This window comes from Petromyzon marinus, chromosome 36 (assembly GCF_048934315.1).
Source record: "Petromyzon marinus isolate PM22_M1 ecotype Great Lakes invasive population chromosome 36, UKy_Petmar_22M1.pri1.0, whole genome shotgun sequence".
Lineage (NCBI taxonomy): Eukaryota > Metazoa > Chordata > Hyperoartia > Petromyzontiformes > Petromyzontidae > Petromyzon > Petromyzon marinus.
In genome coordinates this window covers 599,381-622,488 of record NC_133702.1, presented here as the reverse complement: position 1 = coordinate 622,488, position 23,108 = coordinate 599,381, and the positions used below count along the sequence as shown (strand labels likewise).

The 23,108-nt window shown below is 51.4% G+C and overlaps 1 protein-coding gene across 1 annotated transcript in view; it reads right to left on the bottom strand.

Moving 5' to 3' along the window:
• TERT (telomerase reverse transcriptase) overlaps positions 1-23,108 on the bottom strand; it is a 34,966-nt gene that overhangs the window by 4,317 nt on the left and 7,541 nt on the right. Inside the window, exons 2-16 of the mRNA XM_032966850.2 lie at positions 21,041-21,378; positions 19,903-20,134; positions 15,642-16,953; positions 12,675-12,870; positions 10,974-11,151; positions 9,768-9,941; positions 9,393-9,557; positions 8,211-8,306; positions 6,550-6,635; positions 5,733-5,846; positions 4,841-4,912; positions 3,160-3,351; positions 2,880-3,006; positions 1,556-1,617; positions 339-463 (exon numbers count right to left, since the gene is read on the bottom strand). Of these exons, the coding sequence (XP_032822741.2) occupies positions 339-463; positions 1,556-1,617; positions 2,880-3,006; positions 3,160-3,351; positions 4,841-4,912; positions 5,733-5,846; positions 6,550-6,635; positions 8,211-8,306; positions 9,393-9,557; positions 9,768-9,941; positions 10,974-11,151; positions 12,675-12,870; positions 15,642-16,953; positions 19,903-20,134; positions 21,041-21,378 (3,469 nt within the window). The remainder of the gene's footprint in view (positions 1-338; positions 464-1,555; positions 1,618-2,879; positions 3,007-3,159; positions 3,352-4,840; positions 4,913-5,732; positions 5,847-6,549; positions 6,636-8,210; positions 8,307-9,392; positions 9,558-9,767; positions 9,942-10,973; positions 11,152-12,674; positions 12,871-15,641; positions 16,954-19,902; positions 20,135-21,040; positions 21,379-23,108) is intronic.

The window sequence follows — 23,108 nt, the reverse complement described above, 5'->3', positions numbered from 1 at the left end:
CAGTCCTGGGTTCTCCTAGGTCGACTCAGCCTCAAATGAGCACCAGGTGCGATGTGTAAACATCGCCACTCAGGAGACAAAGTTAGCTGGGCATGGTGCTGGCCACCCACCCCCTCATGTGCTCTGCCGGCCTTCAGAGGTGCTCGCTAACAGCACATGTCCATACAGTCTATTAAGGCTATATGGGGGATCTTGTGCGTTAAAGTGCAGTTGCACAGAGCTACTTGAACATCCCATATGGCCCCGTTAAGGAGAGGCTTCCCCCACCCCTACTCTACGATTTATTGGTCGGGTGGGGGGGTGGCATGGCACAAACAGCGAGGTGGCCGCTCGCTCACCTTCGTTGTGCTTGAGAAGCAGTGCGGAGACGCAGGTGGCCGTCTCCTCGACGACGGACAGCAGGAAGCCGGGGTTATTAGCAGCCTTCCCGAACAATGGCAGCCGGCGCACGCACGCATGGAACCTGGCCGGGGAAACAAACACCGCCGCGTCACGCTGCCGACACGTGCGGGAATGTTCGCCTTGACACGTGTCTAAGCAGGCACACGTAAAGATCCCTGTGCAGCCTTAACAGACTGTTGGGGTAAGTCCTATTAGCGATGTTTACAGACTGCACCAGTCACTCACGGGAGGCCCAGGACCGGCTGCGATATACGTCTCTGGTATTCGCCGTGAGCGAGAATTGAACTCGGGTAGCCGGGCTCTTAGCGGAGTGCGCAAACCACTTCCATACTGCTCTCGAACAACAACAGTCGCCATTCGCCACGATGTGGCGGTGATGTCACCGTGGCACTTGTGCCAGGCTAGGCATACCTTGAGGCCACGTGAAGTGAGGAATGCTCACTGGCAGGACATCACAGGGATAGTCCAAAGTGCCATAGGTTGACTGAGATGACTGGCAGATGCACCAACTATGCTCTCCACTGTGCCAACTTGCTGCACGTTAGTGTGAACATCACACCTTTGCCCTCTACTGTTCTTGAAGAGTGACTGCTTCCAGCTGCCCCGTCTCATCTCTTAATGAGCCTACTCCATAGAGGCCAATCTTGACACTGCTGGTACCGGTCATCGGCAATTCCACTCAGCTCTACATTCTTCTGTAATTACATCTGCCCAGCTCTTACCTAGTCCGTGCCATGCCCGTTTAGGCCACTCTATCTGAGAAAACAATAGCTCCTTGGGCAAGCGGTGGCTGGGCATGTGGGCAACACAACCTAGCCAAAGCAGCTTCGCTCGCTGGAGAACCTCACTGATGGGACTGTGTCTAGATCTTTCAAGGATCTGTGAGCTCACACAATTCAGTCTGGTTAAACCCAAGATGGATCACAGGTAGGCCAGCCTGAATGTTTCAAACTGGCACAGATGTTCCTTCAAAGGGGTCCACGTTTAGCAAGCATAGCCAAGAGAGGGCATACCTGTGGCCGAGAAGGCCTGGAGCTTCGCATGGAGCGAAAGCCCAGGTAGCTTCCACACAGGATTACGCAGCTCATGAAAAGATAATGCCGCTCGATTGATCCTGAGCGACCGAGCGAGCTTCATACCAGAACGGACTCACCTGTAAGCCTGAAGTTGTAGCGTTTGGTACAGGTTTATCGTCACTACGAAGAAGCTGTTTATCTATGGGCGCACACGCACAGCAGACCACGCATGAGAGAGAAGACACTTAGCTGGTGGGTCATAACGTCTGTTGGCACTTAACCATGTACGTGAATCAATCGCAACACCAACATATTCAAAACTGGACCCCAGTAAAATGTACAATGAATATTTGACAGTACATTTGTAGGAGTGATTGTCATTCACCATTCTGCAGGCCGGTAGTTCCCCTTATTATCAATAGGGGGCAGAAGCGTTACCACGCCTAGGCGAATGTCCATGGGCCAGAAAGGGGCCAACGACAGATCCCAGTAAACGGATCCTAGGACATATTCCCCAGGCCCCCGGGTGGGGGGAACCGGGGGAATGATGTCACCTTCCAGGATGGTCCAGAATGTTCTAGAAGGAAGGCGTGGCTAGGGCGGGGCAAGCCACGAATGAGATAACTAAGCCAGAGCTCTCAGAGCTCTGGCTCAGTTATCTCCACGCTGAAGACTGAAGACCGGGCTGGAGAATAGGACCCTGGACCCCAAGCTCCACTGTCCTTCTAAGGGCCGGAGCTCAGTGAGGCCAGTGGTCAGGACCCACGGACCAGGAGGTCGGGTCAGATAGCTTCCCCTAGGTCCCAGCCGGAGGACAATAGGGAACGGGTTACCCAGTGATTGGTCCCGTATAGTCCGGAGGCCATACCTCCCCAGGTATCGGGTAAAGGGACCGATATACCTTTTGTGTTAGGGACCGTATAGGAGAGACAATAAAATATCGGTTGCCTCATAAGCAGTTTATTCGTCAATATATACAACAATACACATTCATAGAGCCGAGAAGATCAGAACTTAACTATCTGCTGGTCGGTGCACACAGTTCTCCGTGAACCTTTCTATGTACACCACCCCTACTACACATGGCCAGCGCATGAGCCACATGCAGTAATAGCAACTGTTGGCAGATTGACTCAGCCCATCAGCCCCCTGGATAGCTAAAAGTGAGCACCACTTTGTGGAGAAGTCAACAGTGGTTGTCCTCATGCGATAGACTCACCGCTGCCAAGGAAATGTGACATTTCCACCACTGGCTCAGGGCTATAAACATGAGATGAGCACCTCCTCAAACCGTGGCAAATACGTTCACATGGCAACGGGACCACACGGCCAAGGTGACAAGGTTTTGGCAGTTTCGCCAACGCGTGAACCGACCCCGCTGACTTTCCTTTGGCCGCATTGCCGTTTGAATTGGCAACACGCGCCCCCATCGTCATCGGGGTCACGCGCGACTGCCCTCACCTGCAGGTCCAGGAGGATGGGCTGACACTTGAGACGCAGCACGTGCATGAGCTTGGTGCGCATGGTATGCCCCGGCTGGGAGGCGAAGCAAAGGCTCATGGTCCAACTGACCTGCACCTTGCTGTAGCTGCACACGGAAATGCATTGACATGTTAGCTCCATCTGTCTGTAAACATCCGGGCACGAGCAACATTGCAGTTTGTGCCTCGTCTCACGAAGGGCGACCTCTCCGGCGGATTGAAGCTCGTGGAGGTAACGTCTCGCGTTGTCTCGCACCCACCTGGAGTAGTTTCCCAGCACCTCCAGTGTGCGGGTGTTGAGCAGGAGGCCGCACCACGGCAGGAGCCAGTGCAGAGGCAGCTGCATGAAGCCGCCGCTGTCGTCGCCGTCGTCGATCTCCGGCGCGAAGTTCACCACCGTCTTGTTGCGACTCACCGTGCAGCCGTACGTGGGCATGCCGCCAAGCAGCAGCCTGCACAAGACAGCACGGCACCGTGGTGTGCGGGGAGGGTAAGCAGGGCTACATGGAGACAGGCCAACAGTGAGGGTCACACGGCTTACCCGGGTGTGGGAGAACTCTATGGGCTGGTGTTCGTTAATATAAATTAGTCATTTCATCCACATTACAAAGTTATAACGATAATGGTCTACATTGTCAGCAGAAGGCAGTGCTGCGACATCTATTGTGCCGATCCGTGTGCCCCAACGGACTACGCTCCACCAATTTAACTTCTCCCACCCGCACTGACCACCGTGAAGTATGGTCAAATATCCCCCACAACCCGCATGCTATAGGGAGGCCCTCATCCAGCAGGGGACTAACAAAACAGCGGTCGATTTACAAGAACAATAACGATGATGATGTTGTTATCCAGGCAAGCCTCACCGCGTCTCACACTGAACACGCAGCACACACACACACACAAGGAGAACATTCAGGCACACTGCTCCAACGTCCACAGACAGGTTGATGAGCCCGCTTGTTGTGCTGCCATCTCCTGGCCATCTCACAGCCAAGCGGTTTTGCAAATCTGCACCATTTACCAACCCTTGCCTCCAAAATGAAAAAAAATAGTTGGCGATGTTGCTGGTGCAATGGGCATGGTGCACAAGCTCAAATAACACTAAAAAACTCGTTCGCCAATAACACTGTGGCCTTGAAAGTAAATATTTATAATAGGTGACGTTTCGGATAATGGCCCTTCTTAAAAACAGATCGCTGCACTTTCCTCAAAAGTGCTGGCTCATGGGCGTGGTACCAGCAAACAGGGAGACAAAGGCGGAGTGGAGTTGAGTGCTGCACCTTTTGCCTGTCACTCACTGAACTGGGTGTTGAACCTGCCAGACTACATATGTCAGCATGTACTAGGAATCAATGTCATGTTGCTGTTGGCAACAGTCAACACCCCTCGCTCTGATCAGCCACCAAACTGTTCAGCGCCCAGGCTGACCTATCACAATCACCAGGGCTTAGCGCTGATATCACCAATAAAACCTCTCAGAAGCGACACATCTGCTGGGATGAGTGTAACGTGTTCCTCATTTTTATTACTACTAATACAATTGTTTAACCAAGAAACCCTCGCTGATTCTCAAGCCTAATGTTCAGGAAGATCCTGCCAAGTTTTATATGTGGGTATGTGGAACTCCTTCCGCACTATACATAGCCAACTGCGCTAATTGTAGCTGCGGGATAATCAAGGATGCAGGGGGTGACGTTGCTGCTGCGTGTAATCCCAATTGAGTCAGTAGGTACTGTACCTTTTTAGCATCGGAATGTTTGGCCAATATCAGTTACATTGAATGTGTTTATATCTGCTGCTGGGATGTGTGTTTGTGTGTGTTTATATCTGCTGCTGTTTGTGTGAAACACGGAACCGGCGTTCTGCTGCCAGCGTGCACCTGCGCACCCGGGCGTACGCGCTGGGTTTGTCGTGAAGTCGGGGAGCGGAGGCGCTCACCGGAGGAAGTGGTTCGCCTTGTCCAAGTGAGGAGTCACCAGCAGGAAATCATCGGTGAATCTCATGAGCAGACTGGACAGGCACGGCGGACACACGCATACAATTCATTATTTATCTAGGCATTTCAATGGCGCTGCTTAAATGCTTCAGTAACTCAAAGCACCTTACAATATTTGAAGGGCACCCCCAGTCGCAGCTGTCCCTGTGCGGCACAAGGTGATGACTCAGCACCGGCCTGCAATTGGACATGTTTGTAGGGGTGCGATGCTGCTACATGTAAATCCCGATTCAGTCATGTGTGGGTATTTTATCAAATTTGTACCACGTCCACTGTGAAGCAGCAGGTGGTGCGTATATTATGGGTAATACCCACCACAGTATTACCTCGGGTGGTGAACGTGCGACCGCTTTGTCACATCGCCACCCCAGATCTGTGGTGACGAGGAGATGCTGTCACTCTCGCCTGGTATGCAGGCGACCATGGGTTCGATCGTGGACGCTTACGATGCCTGTTGTTTATTCTGAGGCTGCGTGTTCTCTCTCCCCGTAGTGGTCGCATGTATTTTTTCTGCGGGTCCTCCGGTTTTGCCCTCCAGATTTAGAAGCATACGTTTAGATTATTTGGCTATAACTATAAATCCCTACATATGCTGATAAGCCACTTCGATGAGCTATATCACGTGTGGCAAGGTCGCCTTTTAAAAAGAGCTAAATGCTCATCGGGCTTTACCGAGTAAATAAAATAGTTTATAGATCCAACATTAAACCTACTGCTGCTGCTCCAGGCGGAGGCACATCTGGGCTGTGTTGTTATAAAGTTACGAGCCACCCTTAAATAAATATTCTGATTCTGTGTATAGGCTGGGCGAGTGAGGTTGGGGGGAGGACACACCCGTCCTGCTGCACGGTGGACAGCATCGACGTCTCCATGTGGGCGTAGCACAGGTTGCACAGCAGCGTGGACAAGGGGCTGCCCTGGGAAATCCCACGGCGCTGCCAATAGTACCTGCGGCGACAGCAGCGGCGACAGCAGCGGCAACGCCACTTGAGAGCGGTGGCAACCACGGCGGTGCCACTCGTACGGCGCAACCGTGAGCGCCTTGCACTCATGGCGGTGGCCCTCACGGCAACAAACGCGTGCGCTCTGTTTCCGGTAGTGAAGTGCCACGCCCTGTGTCTTTCGAGGGTGAACGCAGCCGCAAAGTCACACGGTCACAACGTCACTGTGCCTGCAGCAGTGGCAGCGGAGGAAGGAGAAACATAACTGGAGGGGGCGGTTGGTGTAACAGGTATCATCAGCACTACACTGGTGCCTGCACACGATGCGAGGTTGCCGAGTGTGCGGCGTGAGGCCAGGAGGGAGCGGTGCTGGCTGCTCATTAACAATAGGCTATAGATTCACGTCAGAATCATAATTTTTATGTAGACTGGAGGAGGAATCCCATGAGCTATGAAGCTCTTTTTCACAGATGTCCAGTAGGGCCGGGTCAGCAAGTTCCATGTGAAGGTTTAGATATGAATAGATAAACACTGTGCATTTACCGGCAACGCTTACGATGGGGATATATGTTAAGGGATGTAGCGCTCACGCTTTACAACATGTAGGGGCGGCATCTGGATGGGCTTGGGCCTACGCTCCTCCTGGCCTGTGGGAGCACGTAGCTTATGGTATTCCACCATGGGCCAGATTGTTCATCTCAAGACGTCACCTTTGGTCGATGATGATCACGTTGTTGAGGAGCAGTCGCTCGAGGGTCTCGGAGACCATAACAGATGTCAGCGTTGTATCCAGCCACTGCACAGACAGGTCACGCAAGGACACGATGTGTGCACAGATTTCCTCGACAGCACAGAACATGTATATCCATACGCTGTCAACACAAAAACTTCCCCCTATAGCCTTTAACGAACTTTTGGGGCAAGTGCTATTAGTGAGCACCTATTGAGGCAAGCACACACACCGGGTACTCATTTATGGCCGAGTCCCGGACTGGGTCAGATGTTCATCACTGAATATTTGTCGTGAGTGGGCATCAAACTCGGTCCCCCGAGTTCATAACGCTCCTTACACTGCTCTGGACCGCTCCCCACCCCGCTACCTAACACTCTCCACACGACGCCCCACCACTCCTCAACGCACCCCACCGCTCCCCACACTGTTCATACCACTCCGCACACCACTCCCTACCACTCTCCACACCGCTCGCTACCACTCCCCACCGCTCTCCACCGCTCCCTGCTTCCCAGACTGCTCCCTATCACTGCCGTGTCAGTGAAGGTCGCAAACAAAATGTAACAAACACAAATGCAATTAACAGTTATGGTCAAATATACTTAGCAGTCCCCAGTCTGCGATCGGCACAGGGTGATGTGACATCAGCCATGAGAGTTCTGAATGGGAATTCCTTCTTCTCATGGCAGGGCTAATTTTAGAATTTGAAGATGATTCGGGGAATCACTGATGAGTCATAAGCGTAAGAACAGATTTGCATGTCTAATAATCGATATACGATAGGTCACGGTGTCTGACTGAAGAGTTGACCCAGAGTTAGCACACCTGGGTAGGTGAGCCCTGCGCCCTGCTATCGGCAGGTATGCCAACTCTCATATTAGTTATGATACGGAAGAGGTTTTTGGGGTTAGATCGCGTAAATATATAAATGTGTCGTTAAACCCGCCACCACCCGACACAGCCAACTAGTCAGGGCTGTCACGTAAACATAACGTGGCCAATTCCTCACTAGTACAGCAGACCGGTGTGTTGGAGAGCCAAGCCACAACATTTACAATCTGAGTACGACGTTTTGCCAGTAATTACAACTAGCTTCATCAGGCGACAGCCAGATTTGTGGAGAAGTCCACCTGTTTCGTTCCTTATATAGAGGCGTAGATGTGTTGACAACGCAGCTGCGCTCTTGCGCAATGTGGGGGGGGGGGGGGATTACTGAGGCAACATACACTATGCATGTGGATTATGCGAGCCCTTTGAACTTGTCCTCCCTGTCTATTGTGTTTATTAAAATAGCCCTACCAACGGTAATCCCTATTGAAGTACGCTATATTTAAGCGATATAACCCAAAAACCTCTATTATGGATATTGGTAGTGAAAGCCTACGTGTTAAACTTAGTTATGATAATCTGTGCTGTATGTACTGCATGATGCTGCAACTTAGGAGAGTCGACCCACAAAAGCTTGCATTGTCAGGATGGTGGGATGGGCTCAACACACACAGCCGGGGACTGATCCTGCAGGAAAGAGCTAATTCTGGGTGACCACCTCAAACAGACGACGAAACTTTTTGTGACATCTCATCCAGGTAACCCTGCGCGCCAGTTAGGCTACAGAGTCACGGCCAGGGGCCTCCTCACCTGCTCCACCACGATGGCGTTGTGCAGGGACGAGCATCTCTGTTGCTGGCTCACGAAGCACGACATCTTGGGCTGGAAGTGGGTCGACGAGCACGCCTGTGCGAGCGCCACGCGCAGCATGAGCGCCGCTCAACACATTGTCCAAAACCCGACACGTGGCCTCACGCAATCAATCCCAGTAGCGCCGACACCCACCGCCGTCCTTGGTTAGTGTGTCGAGCCCGTGCGTCCCACTATGGCAATGGAGCGGTAGCGCAGCGGTTAGCGCGCTACGCTACGAAGCCAGCTACTCGAGTTTGATTCCCGCTCAAGGCCACCAACACCAGTGATGATTATCTGAACCGGTCCTGAGCCTTTCCAAGGTCGGCTCAGTCTCAAATGTGTACCTGGTGCAGTGTGTAAAGATTACTACTACGGAGACAAAGGTGGCCGGGCTTGGTGCTGCCCAACCACCCCCTCGTGTGCAGTGCAGGCCTTCATAGGTGCTCGCTAACAGCACTTGCTCCTACAGTCTGTGCAGGCTACACGGGGGATCTTGGTAATGTCGGGCTTCACATCTTCAGTACCGATTCACGACAAACACAGCTCTCATGGAAACATAAATGTCTCACAGTCAATAACAAGTCACTCCAGTGATGTTTATGTTTCTATGAAGATGTAAAGACAGTGGTAACAGGAGGTAATGAGAGGGGAATTAGCATGGGAAGAGACAAGGGGCCACAGGGGGTAATGACAGGTTAAGGAACAGACAGGGGAACGATCTGCGGTGTGTGAGAAGGATCGAGAATAGGGGCTGTGGCCAAGTGATAGAAGGGAGCGGATCAGGGACCGAGAGCCATCGAGAAGGTTCTAGAGAAGGAGCGTGGCCAAGGGTCAAGGGATGGCCACACTGAGGATAAAAGGGGTCGAGAGGAGAGGCTCGGGGCTGCTGTTGGAGTTGGGGTCTTCGCCTGTCAAGTGTACGTGTCTTTAATAAAGATCATCACAAGAACAGTGTCTCCTGGAGTCGATACAAATTAAATAATTTACATGCATTTATTGTAATATTGTTGGTCGAGTTTGCCAAAAGGTGCATTAATTATCATGAAATACAATCACTAATTCTCACAAGGACCATTCAGTGATGTAGCACGAGGTTGTGGTGGGGGGAGCGTCGATGTGGAGGCCGTCAGGGCAGAGTACCTGCTGCCGGAAGGCTTTCTGCATGACGCCCTGGCGGTTGGCCCACACCACGACGTACTTGCGGATGATGTACCCATCTTTCGTCTGGCGATTGCCGACAATACTTTTTACCACGTCTACAGTTGTATGCTGGGGGATGGAGTCAAAGGCTCCTTTAATGTCCACCTTGGTAGGGCGGGAGGGACGGCAGCACACAGATTAAAGGTCAGGGTGGTGCGGACGGCTGGACGAGTTGCAGACGGGGGGGCGGGCAGCAGCTCAGCTGGCACGAAGGAGCAGAGCAAAGGGAGCGACCGCCTATCGTCGAGCAGAGGCCACATGGACGCTGCAGCTGAAGGCCTCACTCAAGGGAGGCGGAGGGTGCGATGCTGCCACCTTGACAAAGTAGAGCGGCCGCGCGGGGGATTGGCGTGGGCGGGCGAAGTCGCGCCACTTCCGGTAGATATCGTCGCTCCCCAGCACGGAGGAACCCAGCCAGGCCGGGTCCGCTGTCACCTCGTAGTTCAGCACCGCAAACACCGACTTGATGGCCCTTTGCACATTCTCGCCCTGCATGGCGACAGAGCCCCGGTAAAGTCACAGCGCGCACACGTGTCCGCTTTGGACGTGTAGGGTTCTTACTTTAAACAACATTGCATTACCTGTCGGAAGTGGCCAGGTAACACTCCACGGGGATAATTTGCATGTCAAGAGCACCAAGTCGGCACCACTGAGACTCTGGGCTTAAATGTGGGCACCTACCCAGGCATAAACTGGGTTCTCAACTTCTGAAGTGTAAAACATTATTATTATTATCAGTCTATGGACTCCGATCACTGATTGCACGAAAAATACCTACGATTTATAATTGATTTTGAGTCAGATTTTGGATCAGATTGCATTAAGTTAAATATATATCTATTCGTGTTCTGCTAAAGCTGGACTAAACTGGCACGTTTGTTCACATGATAACTTTATTAACTAGCTGTTTCTGATGGAAGAGGGTCACAAAAGCCGACGTGAAAGAAAACACCTACATGGAGCATCTGACTTATCTTCTTCCAGTTCCGAGGACATTAACGTTGCTTTCCCAGACAACGAGCCGACTTTGCAGGCCACACTGCAAGATGCGCGACCTAAAGAGGGCCTGACTGAAGTGGCTTCAAAAGTAGTTCCGTGGCATCATCTTCTGGGTTTGCTAAGCAAGACATTGTTTGTAATGGTCACGTGCGTAGATTTGTACACGACACAATTATCGTGCAAAATATATACAAATGTTACATTTAGCCTAGTGAAAAGAACAAGACGGTACAAATGAGACAGCAAATGAGAACATGTGTAAAAACAAATTCTGTTCTTAAACTAGTCCCACACCTTTCAAGACATTTGGCCAGCATGGAGGCATAAGCCAAATACCCTCCAGAGCGCCTCTTCAGAGCAACCTCAAGTCTAGCCTCTTTTGCAGCAGTGGCGTGAGCAAACAATTGCGGGGCTGCACCTTCGCCTTTAGCTCGTATCATTATTATTAATGTAGGTTAGGTGGTGTACGCAGGGCGGCAATAACGAGTCATGGTCATGCTGTGATGGTGCGGGGGCCCCCGCCTTCTTCCTGGGCTGCCGACCCAGCCTCCTGGGCCGCATGCAGATGATGGGACGCAGCTCCGAGCCGGACTTGGGCAAGAAGCGCAAAAAAGACACGGGGATGACCGTGTCCCCCCGCAGGACGTTCTGTCTCTCCATGTCCGTCAGCTCCTGCAGCTTCCCCTGGACCACGAATTTCCTGCGCAGTGGCACAGACACGGCAGTCAGCGCTCAATCCCACGCAGCTGCCCATGCAGTTGAGCGACATTTCTCAAAGGGTGAGTCACGACCCCTGGACGGTGCCTGCCATCAGACGTGGGCAACTTATAAATCACAGTGATGGTCTTTGCTAAAATAACATAACATCTTGTGTTTCTACTCGTTTTAACAATTATAAAGTAACATTAAGGTCCACTGGTTGTCAATATTATAAGTTTATTTTGTTTAACCACGCGAAGGCCCATAAGACCAGGATAGTCTCATTTGCAAAAGTGACCTGGGTCACCAAAATGACAAAAGCAAAAACATAAAAACGCAATACAACAATGAAGGCAATAGAAATCAGAGAAAACACAACCACGTAACAGAAAGAAATGTGAAGTATAGCATGAAAAAATATATTTCCTGCAGCGAAAGTTGCTTCAGGCTAATTTTAAATATCGTTCGTAGTAAATTTAAGTTACAGAAACATAAAAATGGATTGAGGGTGATCATTGCACCGGTATGTAAACTGACAGCGACACATGTCAACGGTATGTTTCAGCCAATTCCAGATTGCCCTGAGAAAACCCATGCAAGTGTAGTGACTGGGAATGTCACTGTGTGGTGCTGGGCCTGCGAGGCCACGGCGGGATGTCTACTGTTGTGTGTACACCCCGGACACGGGGTGTAGCAGCAGCCCTAGTGGGGGCTTGGGTGAGCGCTGGTTCAGCGTGGTGGCACCACGCACAGCGTGCGGTGTGGGCTCCCGTTGAGAGAGCGAGTGTCAGCCAGCTGGGGTTACGTTGGGGGCACGATACTCTGGCTGACCCGGGGACATGTGGCCGGATGATACTGGAGTCGGGCCACCGGTGGAGGGGGCCAATGGGTGGTCACGTGGTCCGAGAAGAACTCTCGAGAGCCTTCGGGCAAGGGCGAGTGAGATCGAGGTGGGCGGGGCGAGAGGCGGAGCCAGCCCATATAAGGGGGGCCCTGTGAAGAGCTCGGGGTTCTTACTGTTGGAGAGGAAGGAGATCCACGTCAAGCTTGAAGAAGCTTCCAACCACGCGGTCCGGGACCCAGCTTGTGGTCCGGACCGGGATAGTGGAACCGTGTCTAGTTCCGCCGTAGCGTGGTGAGTTGGGTGGTCACCACCCGAGAGTATGTTGTGTTAATAGCCTGGAGTGTGTTGTGTTAATAGCCTGGAGTATGTTGTGTTAATAGTCTGGAGTGTGTTGTGCTAAGAGTTTAATAAAACGTGTTGCTCCCTAAGACAACGTCTGCGACTCAGTTGGACTCACTACACATACAAAACATTATCATCAAAACAATTCTGCACACACAGATCAACAACTTTTAGTACTGCGCGCTACTGTACCACCTCATGCTTGAGCCTGTCGAAGTCTCACGCACACACCAATCTTTGCGTGATCCACCAACCCTACCTCCGAACAGCTGGGTTACCGGCGACCGCGACGCTCCCCTCTTCCTCCACGGTTCCCCTCAGGGCTGCGAGCGTCTCACCTGGAAGCGGTGTGCAACAAGCGTGCCCACGCCTTCTTGCGAAAGTAGAGCAGGTGGTTCTTCGTGAAGTTCGTTATAGTGACGTAGAAGAAGGACCTGATGGCCTCCATGATGAAGTCAGTCATCAGCCAGCTCACAAACTGCGCCAGCAGCTCCTCGCATTTCCTGTGCTCCGAGGGGGAGGGCCGCTCCCCTCCTGGGAACAAGCGCACCTCCGATTAGCGCGGTCGGCTACGTATGGTGCGAAAGAAGTTAAACTTACATACACCGCTCGTGTCACGCACATTGTGAAACATTGTCATCATGCAGAGGGGCGGTGACGTGGCCAAGCGGCAGCGCGTTAACCATACAATACTGCAGGTGTGTGTTAACCATACAATACTGCAGGTGTGTGTTAACCATACAATACTGCAGGTGTGTGTTAACCATACAATACTGCAGGTGTGTGTTAACCATACAATACTGCAGGTGTGTGTTAACCATACAATACTGCAGGCGTGTGTTAACCATACAATACTGCAGGCGTGTGTTAACCATACAATACTGCAGGTGTGTGTTAACCATACAATACTGCAGGTGTGTGTTAACCATACAATACTGCAGGTGTATGTTAACCATACAATACTGCAGGCGTGTGTTAACCATACATTACTGCAGGTGTGTGTTAACCATACAATACTGCAGGTGTGTGTTAACCATACATTACTGCAGGTGTGTGTTAACCATACAATACTGCAGGTGTGTGTTAACCATACAATACTGCAGGTGTGTGTTAACCATACAATACTGCAGGTGTGTGTTAACCATACAAGACTGCAGGTGTGTGTTAACCATACAATACTGCAGGTGTGTGTTAACCATACAATACTGCAGGTGTGTGTTAACCATACAAGACTGCAGGTGTGTGTTAACCATACAATAATACTATGCCCTGTCTACTTCACTGTGGACGTCAAAGATGCCATTATGTCATTCGAAAAGAGGAAGCCATTGTGTTCTGATGTCAAGGTCCAAATTTCAAAATGTACTCTCAGTGCCCTGTACTCCTCAATCCTGCACGTGCCTCTAACAATCACAACCCCCTTTTTTGAGGCATTTTCTCCATTACATTCTATTATATTAAATCGTTCACCCAATGCAGCTATGACAGGTATATCATCCTCTGCATGGAGCTATACTTAAACACCGGAAGTGTATTTTCTAGATTGTTGGTTAAGGTGCGGCTCTCTGAACTGCACAGTAACACGGATATTACTCCGGCATGTTTTCAGATTGAAAGTCGATCTCACCGCTCTTCCAAAGTAGATTACGTAGTCCATCACAATCCCAGCTACTAACACCATCCTCATAAGGCCCTGTTTTGTACAATATAGCAACTAAACATATGCAGTCCTCCACCACCTCCACGTTTTCTCTTCCAGCTGACGCCTGCAATAGATATGGGGCACTCAGCTCTGAACGACTGCTACCAAGCAAGTGACAATGCAGTAAATATTCTTGGTTCTCTCGGTAAAGTCACGTAGATAGAAAATAAAAATAATAAAATAAATTTCAATTCACAAATTAAAATAATAATAAATTAGAAATAATAAAGGCAAAAAACCCCATGACGTTTCGATCGCAACACAAGCGGTCTTCGTTAAGGGGGGGACAACAGAGGGGGCAAGCCTCCAAATGCCACTGCTTCTAAAAGGGCTTCCAAAGTGAGTGGGCAGGGGACGAGAGCTGAGAAGAGGAGGAGGCCTGCGTGGCGCAAACAGCATGGGCGGGGTAGCCAGTGAGCCAGTGACAATGTCGGAGTAGACAATGGGGGAGCTGGGAGGAGGAGAGGTGAGCGGTGTAAGTCAGCCAGTGACAATGTAGGAGAAGACAATGGGGGGAGGAAGGGGGTAGAGATAGGGGGAGATAGGGGGAGAGAGGGGGCGGGGCGGGGCATTGCACCTCGCTACACCCATCCACACTGCTGACGGTAGAGGTTGACAATGTAGGAGAAGACAATGGGGGGAGGAAGGGGGTAGAGATAGGGGGAGATAGGGGGAGAGAGGGGGCGGGGCATTGCACCTCGCTACACCCATCCACACTGCTGACGGTAGAGGTTGACAAGAAAACACAAATCAAGTCATGACCCAAAGTGGTTGATGACATCTTTGCAATGAATCCCGAGTTTAAAACCGTCGTCTCGGTTGAAAGTGTGTCTGTGTCTGTATATATGGATGGCTTCGTGAACGAATCTTTGTTGATAGCCAGTCAGCTTGCAAAGTACCATCGTCTTAGAGAAATCAATTTCATACGAGCCAGCCGCATTAAGTAATGATCAGCCACGGCAGAAGTATTGGTCCTGCCGTGTTTCAGATCGGCCTTATGTTCACGAACACGGTCCGAGACATGTCGTCTAGTTTCCTCAATGTAACTGCTGCCTCAGATACAACTTAATTTGTAGACGCCGGGATATTGCATGTCAGGAATCTTGTCCTTCACAGATGGGATCATATTACTAATTTTATGCACTGTGTTAAATTGGACCTGGATCTTGTGTTTATTCAAGATTTTGGAAATCTTTTTGGTTACTCCTGCTATGTAAAGCAAGGTGATGGTTTGATTGGATTTTCAGATGGCTCCTTCCTCTCGGTTGGGGTGATGGCTTTGCGGATTGTGTAGTCAGAATATCCATTCGCCTTGAGAGCCTGGTGTACATGTTTGAGTTCACTGGTTAGGTGTTCACCCGCCTAGCCAGGGTCTGGCGTACCCTAGGACCAGTGGACATTACTACGGTCCAGTACACACACACACACACGAGTACTTAAAATTGTTTGGTCTGTACACGAACAAACACATACACTATACACACGAGCATATGCGTTATATATGCCGTACACGTATACCGTACAGTAGATGTGTACGGTGCAGCTAGCCGATGCTTCGCTGGTGCTCGGGAGGGGGCTGCGCGAGGAGGCGCCGTGCCCCTACCGAGGTGCAGCCAGGCGCAGTCTTTGACGCGCACGCCGGAGAGCATCTCGCGCAGGCCGACCGCGTCGTGGTGGCCCATGCCGAGGCTCCGCTTCACCGACCGCATCACCTTGCGCCGGTTGTGGGCCGAGCCCCACGTGTCGTGCGGCAGCACCCGCAGCAGCAGCTCGTGCAGCAGCCCAAACAGCCGCACCTGGCTGCAGTGGTACCGGGGGCGCCTGGGGGTGGCGCCGCGAGGGCGTCGCCGCGATGCGTGGGCGGAGACGCAAAGTGGGCGGTCGAGCCGGCCCGCGTCCGAGGCGTCGTCATCGGCACCGTCGCCGTGCGCGGTCTCCGCTTGCGGAGGAGGCGTCTCGCCAGGCGCCGTCTCCGTGCATCCGGGGTAAACGCCAGGCGCTAGCCCCGCGTCTTGCAAAGTAGACGGGGTCGCGCAATTCTCGGGCGCCGCGGTCGCGCCGTGCGAACAAACGACTTCAACCGCGAGCGTGTGTTCCATCGTCGCCGCCGCAGCGATCGGCCGCGTTAAATCACCGAGCTCGGTGGATGCCGTCCCCTGAACAATGGCAGCAGGAGGTGGAGCGGCAGTGGCCACTGCAGGAGCAGAGGTCGTCTCGGATGAGGGGACCAAATGCGTTGCGTTGTTGGGGGCGCCCCTCCGCTTCCAGGTCAAGCGACTCCTGCTGGGTAGACCCACAGGGCAGTGACGCTCCACGATGTCGAGCACTCGGCACTTCTTGTAGCGCTTGAGCAGCTCGAGGAAGAAGCCCTGCATCTGCACGAAGCGCTTGGGGAGGCGCCTGCACGCCCGCCGCCACGCCGCCTTGCTGACCGCGTCCCCTCCCTCCCCCGCGGAGCTCACGGCCGCCGGCCTGCCACCTCTCGCCACGCTTCGTCCGCGAGCTTTACCCTTGCCAGCCACCGTGCGCTTGTTGAGCTCGAAGATCTCCCTCATGAGATTCCGGGCGGCGCTGCGGCTCACCTTGAGCCGGCTCAAGATGTGGCTCCTAGGAAAACCCTCGCGGCGTCTGTGGGAGTACATCACTTTGTGCCAGTAGAACACGACCCCTGGGTTCGTGCGAGCCCGGCGGCTGCTCCCGCGTGCGTCGTCCTGCGCTGCATCCGTGCCGCCCCCTCGTCGCCCGTGTGCTCGTGGCAGGGCCGCCGGGCTCGGCTTTGCCGGGGCCATGGCCCAGGGAGATGCCAGATCTATTGCGTGTCGACCCGTTCCAGCTTCGGCATTGGGGCCCGGCTCAGCGTTGGGAAAAACGTCACCCTCGCCATCCAATCGAGGAGTTTTTGCTTTGGGTAAAGTCTGGAAATGAGGGTACGTAAGCAAAACAAAGAACACATTTATTATTACCGTGAGGTAAAAGTGTGCTGCCACACTCAAATGAGCACTGGGCAATCCTCATCCATTTTAAGGCCTACAAACCAGTGGGTTATGAATAACAGTTGACTTGACTGCAGTGGATGTAGAGTGCATCACTGCACAGCAGTATCCCATTTTCCTTGGGATACCAGTGTTAACAAGAACTTACATTTTGAAGGCATTAAATCATGCAGGAGCGCACAATGCATAGCTAGATGGTGGTGGAGCACAACTGCAATGCAGCACCAGAGGCAGCAAGGGTTTGTGGATCACACAAATGTTGTGGTTCAGATTCACTCCTAGATAGGTCAGAGTGGGGTCATCTTGCACAGTGCTGCCACAAAAGGACACTTTCAGGGTATACTTTGCGTATGATCCAGTTTACGTAAGTTCGAATTTGTGTGCGATGGATTCAATGTAAGATTGATTTATCTACCCACGTGACTTCCTCTGTAATCTGCCATCGTCGACCCCAGCTGCACACCAGGGATAAAGCTGCACACCAGGGATAAAGCTGCACACCAGGGATAAAGCCTCACACCTGTGATAAAGGGCTCATCACGTCCTTCCACCTTCATCGGGGTCTTCCAGCGTAGATCAAATGTCTTCTACTTATTAAATGATCAGAGCTGGAATTCGGCCCAAATTAAGTGCAAGATGAATAACAATATGATTCTTGTGCAACCATTGATGTACTTATGCAATTTGAACTTATATACTCTATATATATTTAGTGACTGTGAATATATTTAGTGACGATGAATAAACGAGGTTCTCAAGTTTTCCTATACTTTGCACCCCTATTGGTTTGTGTATTGTTTGTTATTTTACCTTTCTGACCTGCCCCTACTGGACATCTGTGAAAAAGATCTTCATAGCCCATTGGATTCTTCCAGTATAAATAAAGATTCTGATTCTGACTGATGTGAGACCATCAACTCGCAAGGCTTGAGAACCTAGTTTATTCTTAGGTGACCACCTGCAATGGGCTCCAGGATCTCTGTAGTGAAAACTAGGGCTGAACGATTAATCGATTTCAAATCGAAATCGCAATTTGATACAATGCGATGAGCAAATCGCAAAGGCTGCAATTTTAAAAGTCCTATTACTTTCGTATTGGAATTATTACATTTTTTATTATTATTATTATAACTTTACTTATTTAACTTAACAATTGTTCTGTTTCATTGTTCTATTTCAATTACATTTTTAAATAAATACATGTTGGAAGCAATTAATATATTTTAAGTTCTCATCCTTGTGTAGTGGTCCACTTCACACAGACGACTTCTCTTTCTCCCGACGCCACTTTTATGACAAACTCTCCACATTCAACACCTGTGACTTCATCGTTTCTCTGCTCGCCGCCGCCGCTCGCTCGCCACGCTCCGCTTGCTCTGCTCGCTCCGCTCCCTTCCCTGTCTCTCGCTGTCTCTCCTCGTTGTCTCTGTCCCTCCGTCGCTCGCTGTCTCTCTCTCCGTCGCTCGCTCTCTCTCACTCCGTCGCTCGCTGTCTCTCTCTCCGTCGCTGTCTCACTCTGTCTCCGTCTCACTATGTATCTCTGTCTCACGCTGTATCTTGCTCTCACTCTGTCTCTGTCTCACTCTGTCTCTATCTTGTCTCTCTCCGTCTCTCCTTGTCTCTCCCTGTCTCTATCTCGTCTCTATCTTGTCTCTTGTTCCACTGCTAGCCTGCTCTGTCTCTTATGTCTTCCCTCCATCTCTCCTCCCGACCTGCTCCGTTCCAGTCCCAGCGACAACTCAACTCCGCTCTCTCGTCCCCCGAATATATCCCCGTTCTCATCAACTACCAATTAATTAAGCGGCGTTCTCACGACGCCTCGTGTCCCTGGCACCTGTCGTTATCACCCCCCATCTCCCGACACTCCTGCGCCACTCTGCCCCTGACAACAACACCAGGCCAATCACCGCCATGCATCGCATACCAGCTTAATTGGGCCGTCTCCCTTTTGCCGTTCCCCGTTGCCGTACCTGTCCGGCCCAACACGACCCCACTGTCCATAACTCGCGCGTCTTTACAATCCACCCTGTACACGCGTGTTAATACACTACACTTGCATTATAATAGATAGAGTAGTTCATATTTTGATGGTATCATGTGGTAATGTTCCATCACGTTTTAAATCTATTACACAGTGAATATTGAACTGAAGCTTGACTTAACAAAACTTTAATCGCAAATCAAATAGCAATCGCAATATCTGTCAGAAAAATCGCAATGAGATATTTTCCCCAAATCGTTCAGCCCTAGTGAAAACCCCCGTGCACTTGACCACCACACGCGCTAGTCAATGCAAATGTAGAGACGTAAATAGAGTCTCTATGGCGTGTACGCCATCTATGTTCACGAGCAGGTAAATGTCTATGTTACCGACACGGGGTAATGAAGGGGGCCCGAAAAGGGGGGTTTGAGGGACACGTGACGCTGGCCCCGGTTCCGTCGGGAGAGACCGAGCAGGGGGTGTGGCCGGAGGCGGAGCGAGGCCACGCCCCCTCGAGAGGAGGAGAAGGATGGGGGTGGAGCCATCGTGGTGGTCTGGGTGCGGGAACTCGCTGTGTGCCGGTGCTTTGGTCTTCGGTCTCCGGTCGTCGGTTAAGTTATACATTTAGGTTCCGTGGGTCAATGGAGTTACAGTCCTGACCCAGTTACGTAGTGACTCCGGTTGGGGGTCTAGTTAACCGATAGCGTTGATAAACAGTAGCCCTGTTGGGCTGTGTAACAAACGTGGTGTCTCCAGTTGCAGTGTGCGTCTCCGTGAACCCACCACACAAATATGAACCACATGTAAAAGGGTGCCCTCTTCATGACCACTAAAAGTGAAATGCAAACACCTCCTTGCTTCTCATCCATCACATTCAGCCGTTCACTCACCTCGTTATCCATCTGAAATTTGCGTATAATCTGGAGTTGACGTTCGCAGTTTCTTTGTGGTCGACGTTTGCGTTTTCTTCTGGCTGCTGTCCCTACGTCCGGCCGCTCTGGGTTCACTCGAGCCCCTCTCCCTCTGCCGCGACCACCATCACCACCACCACCACCACCACGACGACCACCACCACCACCTCGCTCGTCTGAGTGAGCCATCACCAGCCTCTGGCTGCATAGACTGGAAGAGGAAGGAGCAGCTTCATCATCAATGTGAGGATGTTTTAATATTGGTAGTTGTTTTCAGACTGTAAACTGCCCTCAAATGATACTTGCTGCATGTGTTTCCACAGTTGTGCTGTACAGCTCTCCGATATTTTTTCGGGTTGTGCCACGCGGTCTGGCATGATGCCTGACGTTTCGCTCTACGGGCTGTGAGTTTCTTCAGAAAACTATGAATTTTGAAGCACTCTAAAGGTGACGGACATGAAATCGGAATAGCACTGGCTCACCACGGGGCTTATGGCGTGCTACCTGGTTACTTTTTTCAATGGTTTTACTTAACTTGATTCCTGTGTCGTGGTCAAATCTTGTAATCAAAAGTTAGTCAACTTCCTGTTGTCCAATCAATTCAAAAATTTGCACACGTACTCAGATCCGGTGACAATGCATGCCTGTATCAAAATCGGCATCAATTAATCAATTAATTCGCTACTTTAAAGCAATTAACATTTTTGTCTGGACGCCTTATTATTTTTTTATATTTGTGTAGGTAAAAAACGCCACGGTCCCTAAACTGTGTAATCGCTCCCCCCATTGACGCAGGCGCCACGTGCCTTAGGCGCGCACGCTCCACGTGAACGAATTGCGGAAGTAATCAATTAAAGTCAGCGTTGATGTGGGAGCAGGCGCCGAATCATTGACGTACTCTCGACAGTGAGTTAAGCGAAGTTGTTAATAAAACCGTTGTTTATTTTTTTAAGGTTTATTATTAATACGTAAACCCCATGGTTCGCGAGCCAAATCCCTGGCAAGTGTCCGCCACGGACAGACAAAAAAATGCCTTTTGTAGGTAAGATTATTACTATTACTTAGCGTTGAGCCGACAGAGGCGGTAAACAATGCACACCCGCACCTCCACGCTCACCTGTTGGGTGCAGAGAAGTGGCGGCCCGACACCACCAGGTCATAGATGGGAACGCCGCAGAACTGGTAGTAGCAGGAAGGCGGCACCCACATGAATAGGGAGCACACCTCCACCAGGTACTCGAAGACCTGGTCTCCCATGCGCTCCATCAGGGTCCCCCAGAAGCTGTCGTTCATCATGGAGGCAGCGGTGTCGTTGGTCCAGTGCGTACGCAGCTTGGGCACGGACGGCAGCGTCGGCTCGCATGGCCTCGCCAGCCCAAACGCCACGACATTGCGCTTGCCCCGGCTGCGGATTCGTTGCAGCAGGCGGCTCATGAGCTCCTTCTGGCTGGACAGCTGTGGGGGTCGAGACGATGGGGCTTGGCATGGGGCGTGCGAAGGCAGCTGTCGTGCAGATGCTTGTGGTCAGTCACAAAATAAAACTCTAAACGTGTACAAGCACGGCCCTGGTTGTCAATCCACTGCTGGGTGTAAGTTACCCCATGCCATGTGGGTCGTGGGAGTTTCACCACGCTGGTCAGTGTGGGTTGGTGACGTTAAGGAGCATCGTCGGAGGGTCTAAGTAAAACACAGATAGGGGCCGTCCATAAATGACGTCACGCGCTTTTGGACGATTTTTGACCCCCCCCCCCCGTCACACGGCGTCACAAAAAGTCAGACCCCCCCTCAAATATGACGTCACGAAGCTCTGCCCCCCCCCCCAAACGATATTTCTATTTTGAAAATAAAACATGGTTGAAATCGCTTTAAACTATTGTCATTGTAGTGCGGATTTAATGTGGCGCTGCACTCTGATGTTGTAGGAGTGTTATAACAATTCGATATTTATTAAAGTTGCGCATTTTGATGTGACGTCACATTTCTCAACCCCCCCCACCTCGTCACACATCGTCACAAATGTCTGACCCCCCCCCCAGGTGCGTGACGTCATTTATGAACGACCCCATATGGATTTTCTTGTACTGCGATCTTCCGACGAGGGCTCATAGTAGCCTGTCACACCTGTTTTATGGATGCTGGTTGTCCATCCAAACACAATCCACGGTCAACCCTCCTCAGCTTCCAAGGAATCCGATGAGACTGGGCACATTACTGATCAAGTTGAAGGCTCCCTAAGCTTAAACATCCTTCGGGGTTTTTGTGCAACAAGTGATTCACTAAGTTCTCAGAAGAGATTGAGTTGCTCAGTTCATCCCCTCCACCGCAACATCTCCTTACACGGGACGCAACTATAACAGGGTAACAACCTCGCCTTGACACACAAGGGGGTGGTGGGTGGCCAGCACTCGCCCGGCCGTCTTTGTTTCCCAAGTGGCGATATTCATACCTGTCAACCCATACAGTTTACCCGTAGTCTTGTACAGGGAAATTTAGTTTTTAGGTACATACGGGATAAAGCCGCTTCAGTACGAGCAAACATTTTAAAAAATATATATATTTGTGTTTCTCCTTTGTGATGGTAATTTGTAGGATGAACGTTGAGATTTATAAGTGCACGAGGTGACCACCAAGGTCCTGAATTGTTCTACAATAAGGTAGGCACTGATAAGGGGTTGACAGTTGTGGATATTTACACATCGCACCAGGTACTCGTTTGAGGCCGAGTCGACCTAGGGGAGTCCCCGGACGGGTTCAATACTCGAAGTCTGGACGCCGGTTTCGCGGCGCCTCTCGGCACAGACACAAAGACAAAGGCCCCCCGTGTAGCCTTCACGGGGGGCTGTCGTGGGACCGCCTTTGGTCTCCCCATTGTCAATGTTCGAGTCGACTCAGAGGAGGCGCAGGACAATCGTCGCTGGGTGCTTGGCGGGAATCGAACTCAGATCGCCAGGTTCGTAGCGCGGTCATCACTCTTCACTCCGACTCCCCACGCACACCTCGTCACACAGACGAGACACCACACACCTCGTCACACAGACGAGACACCACATGGACGAGACACCACACACCTCGTCACAGACGAGACACCACACACCTCGTCAAACAGACGAGACACCACACACTGACTTGTCTGAACGAGACACCACACACCTCGTCACACAGACGAGACACCACACAGACGAGAC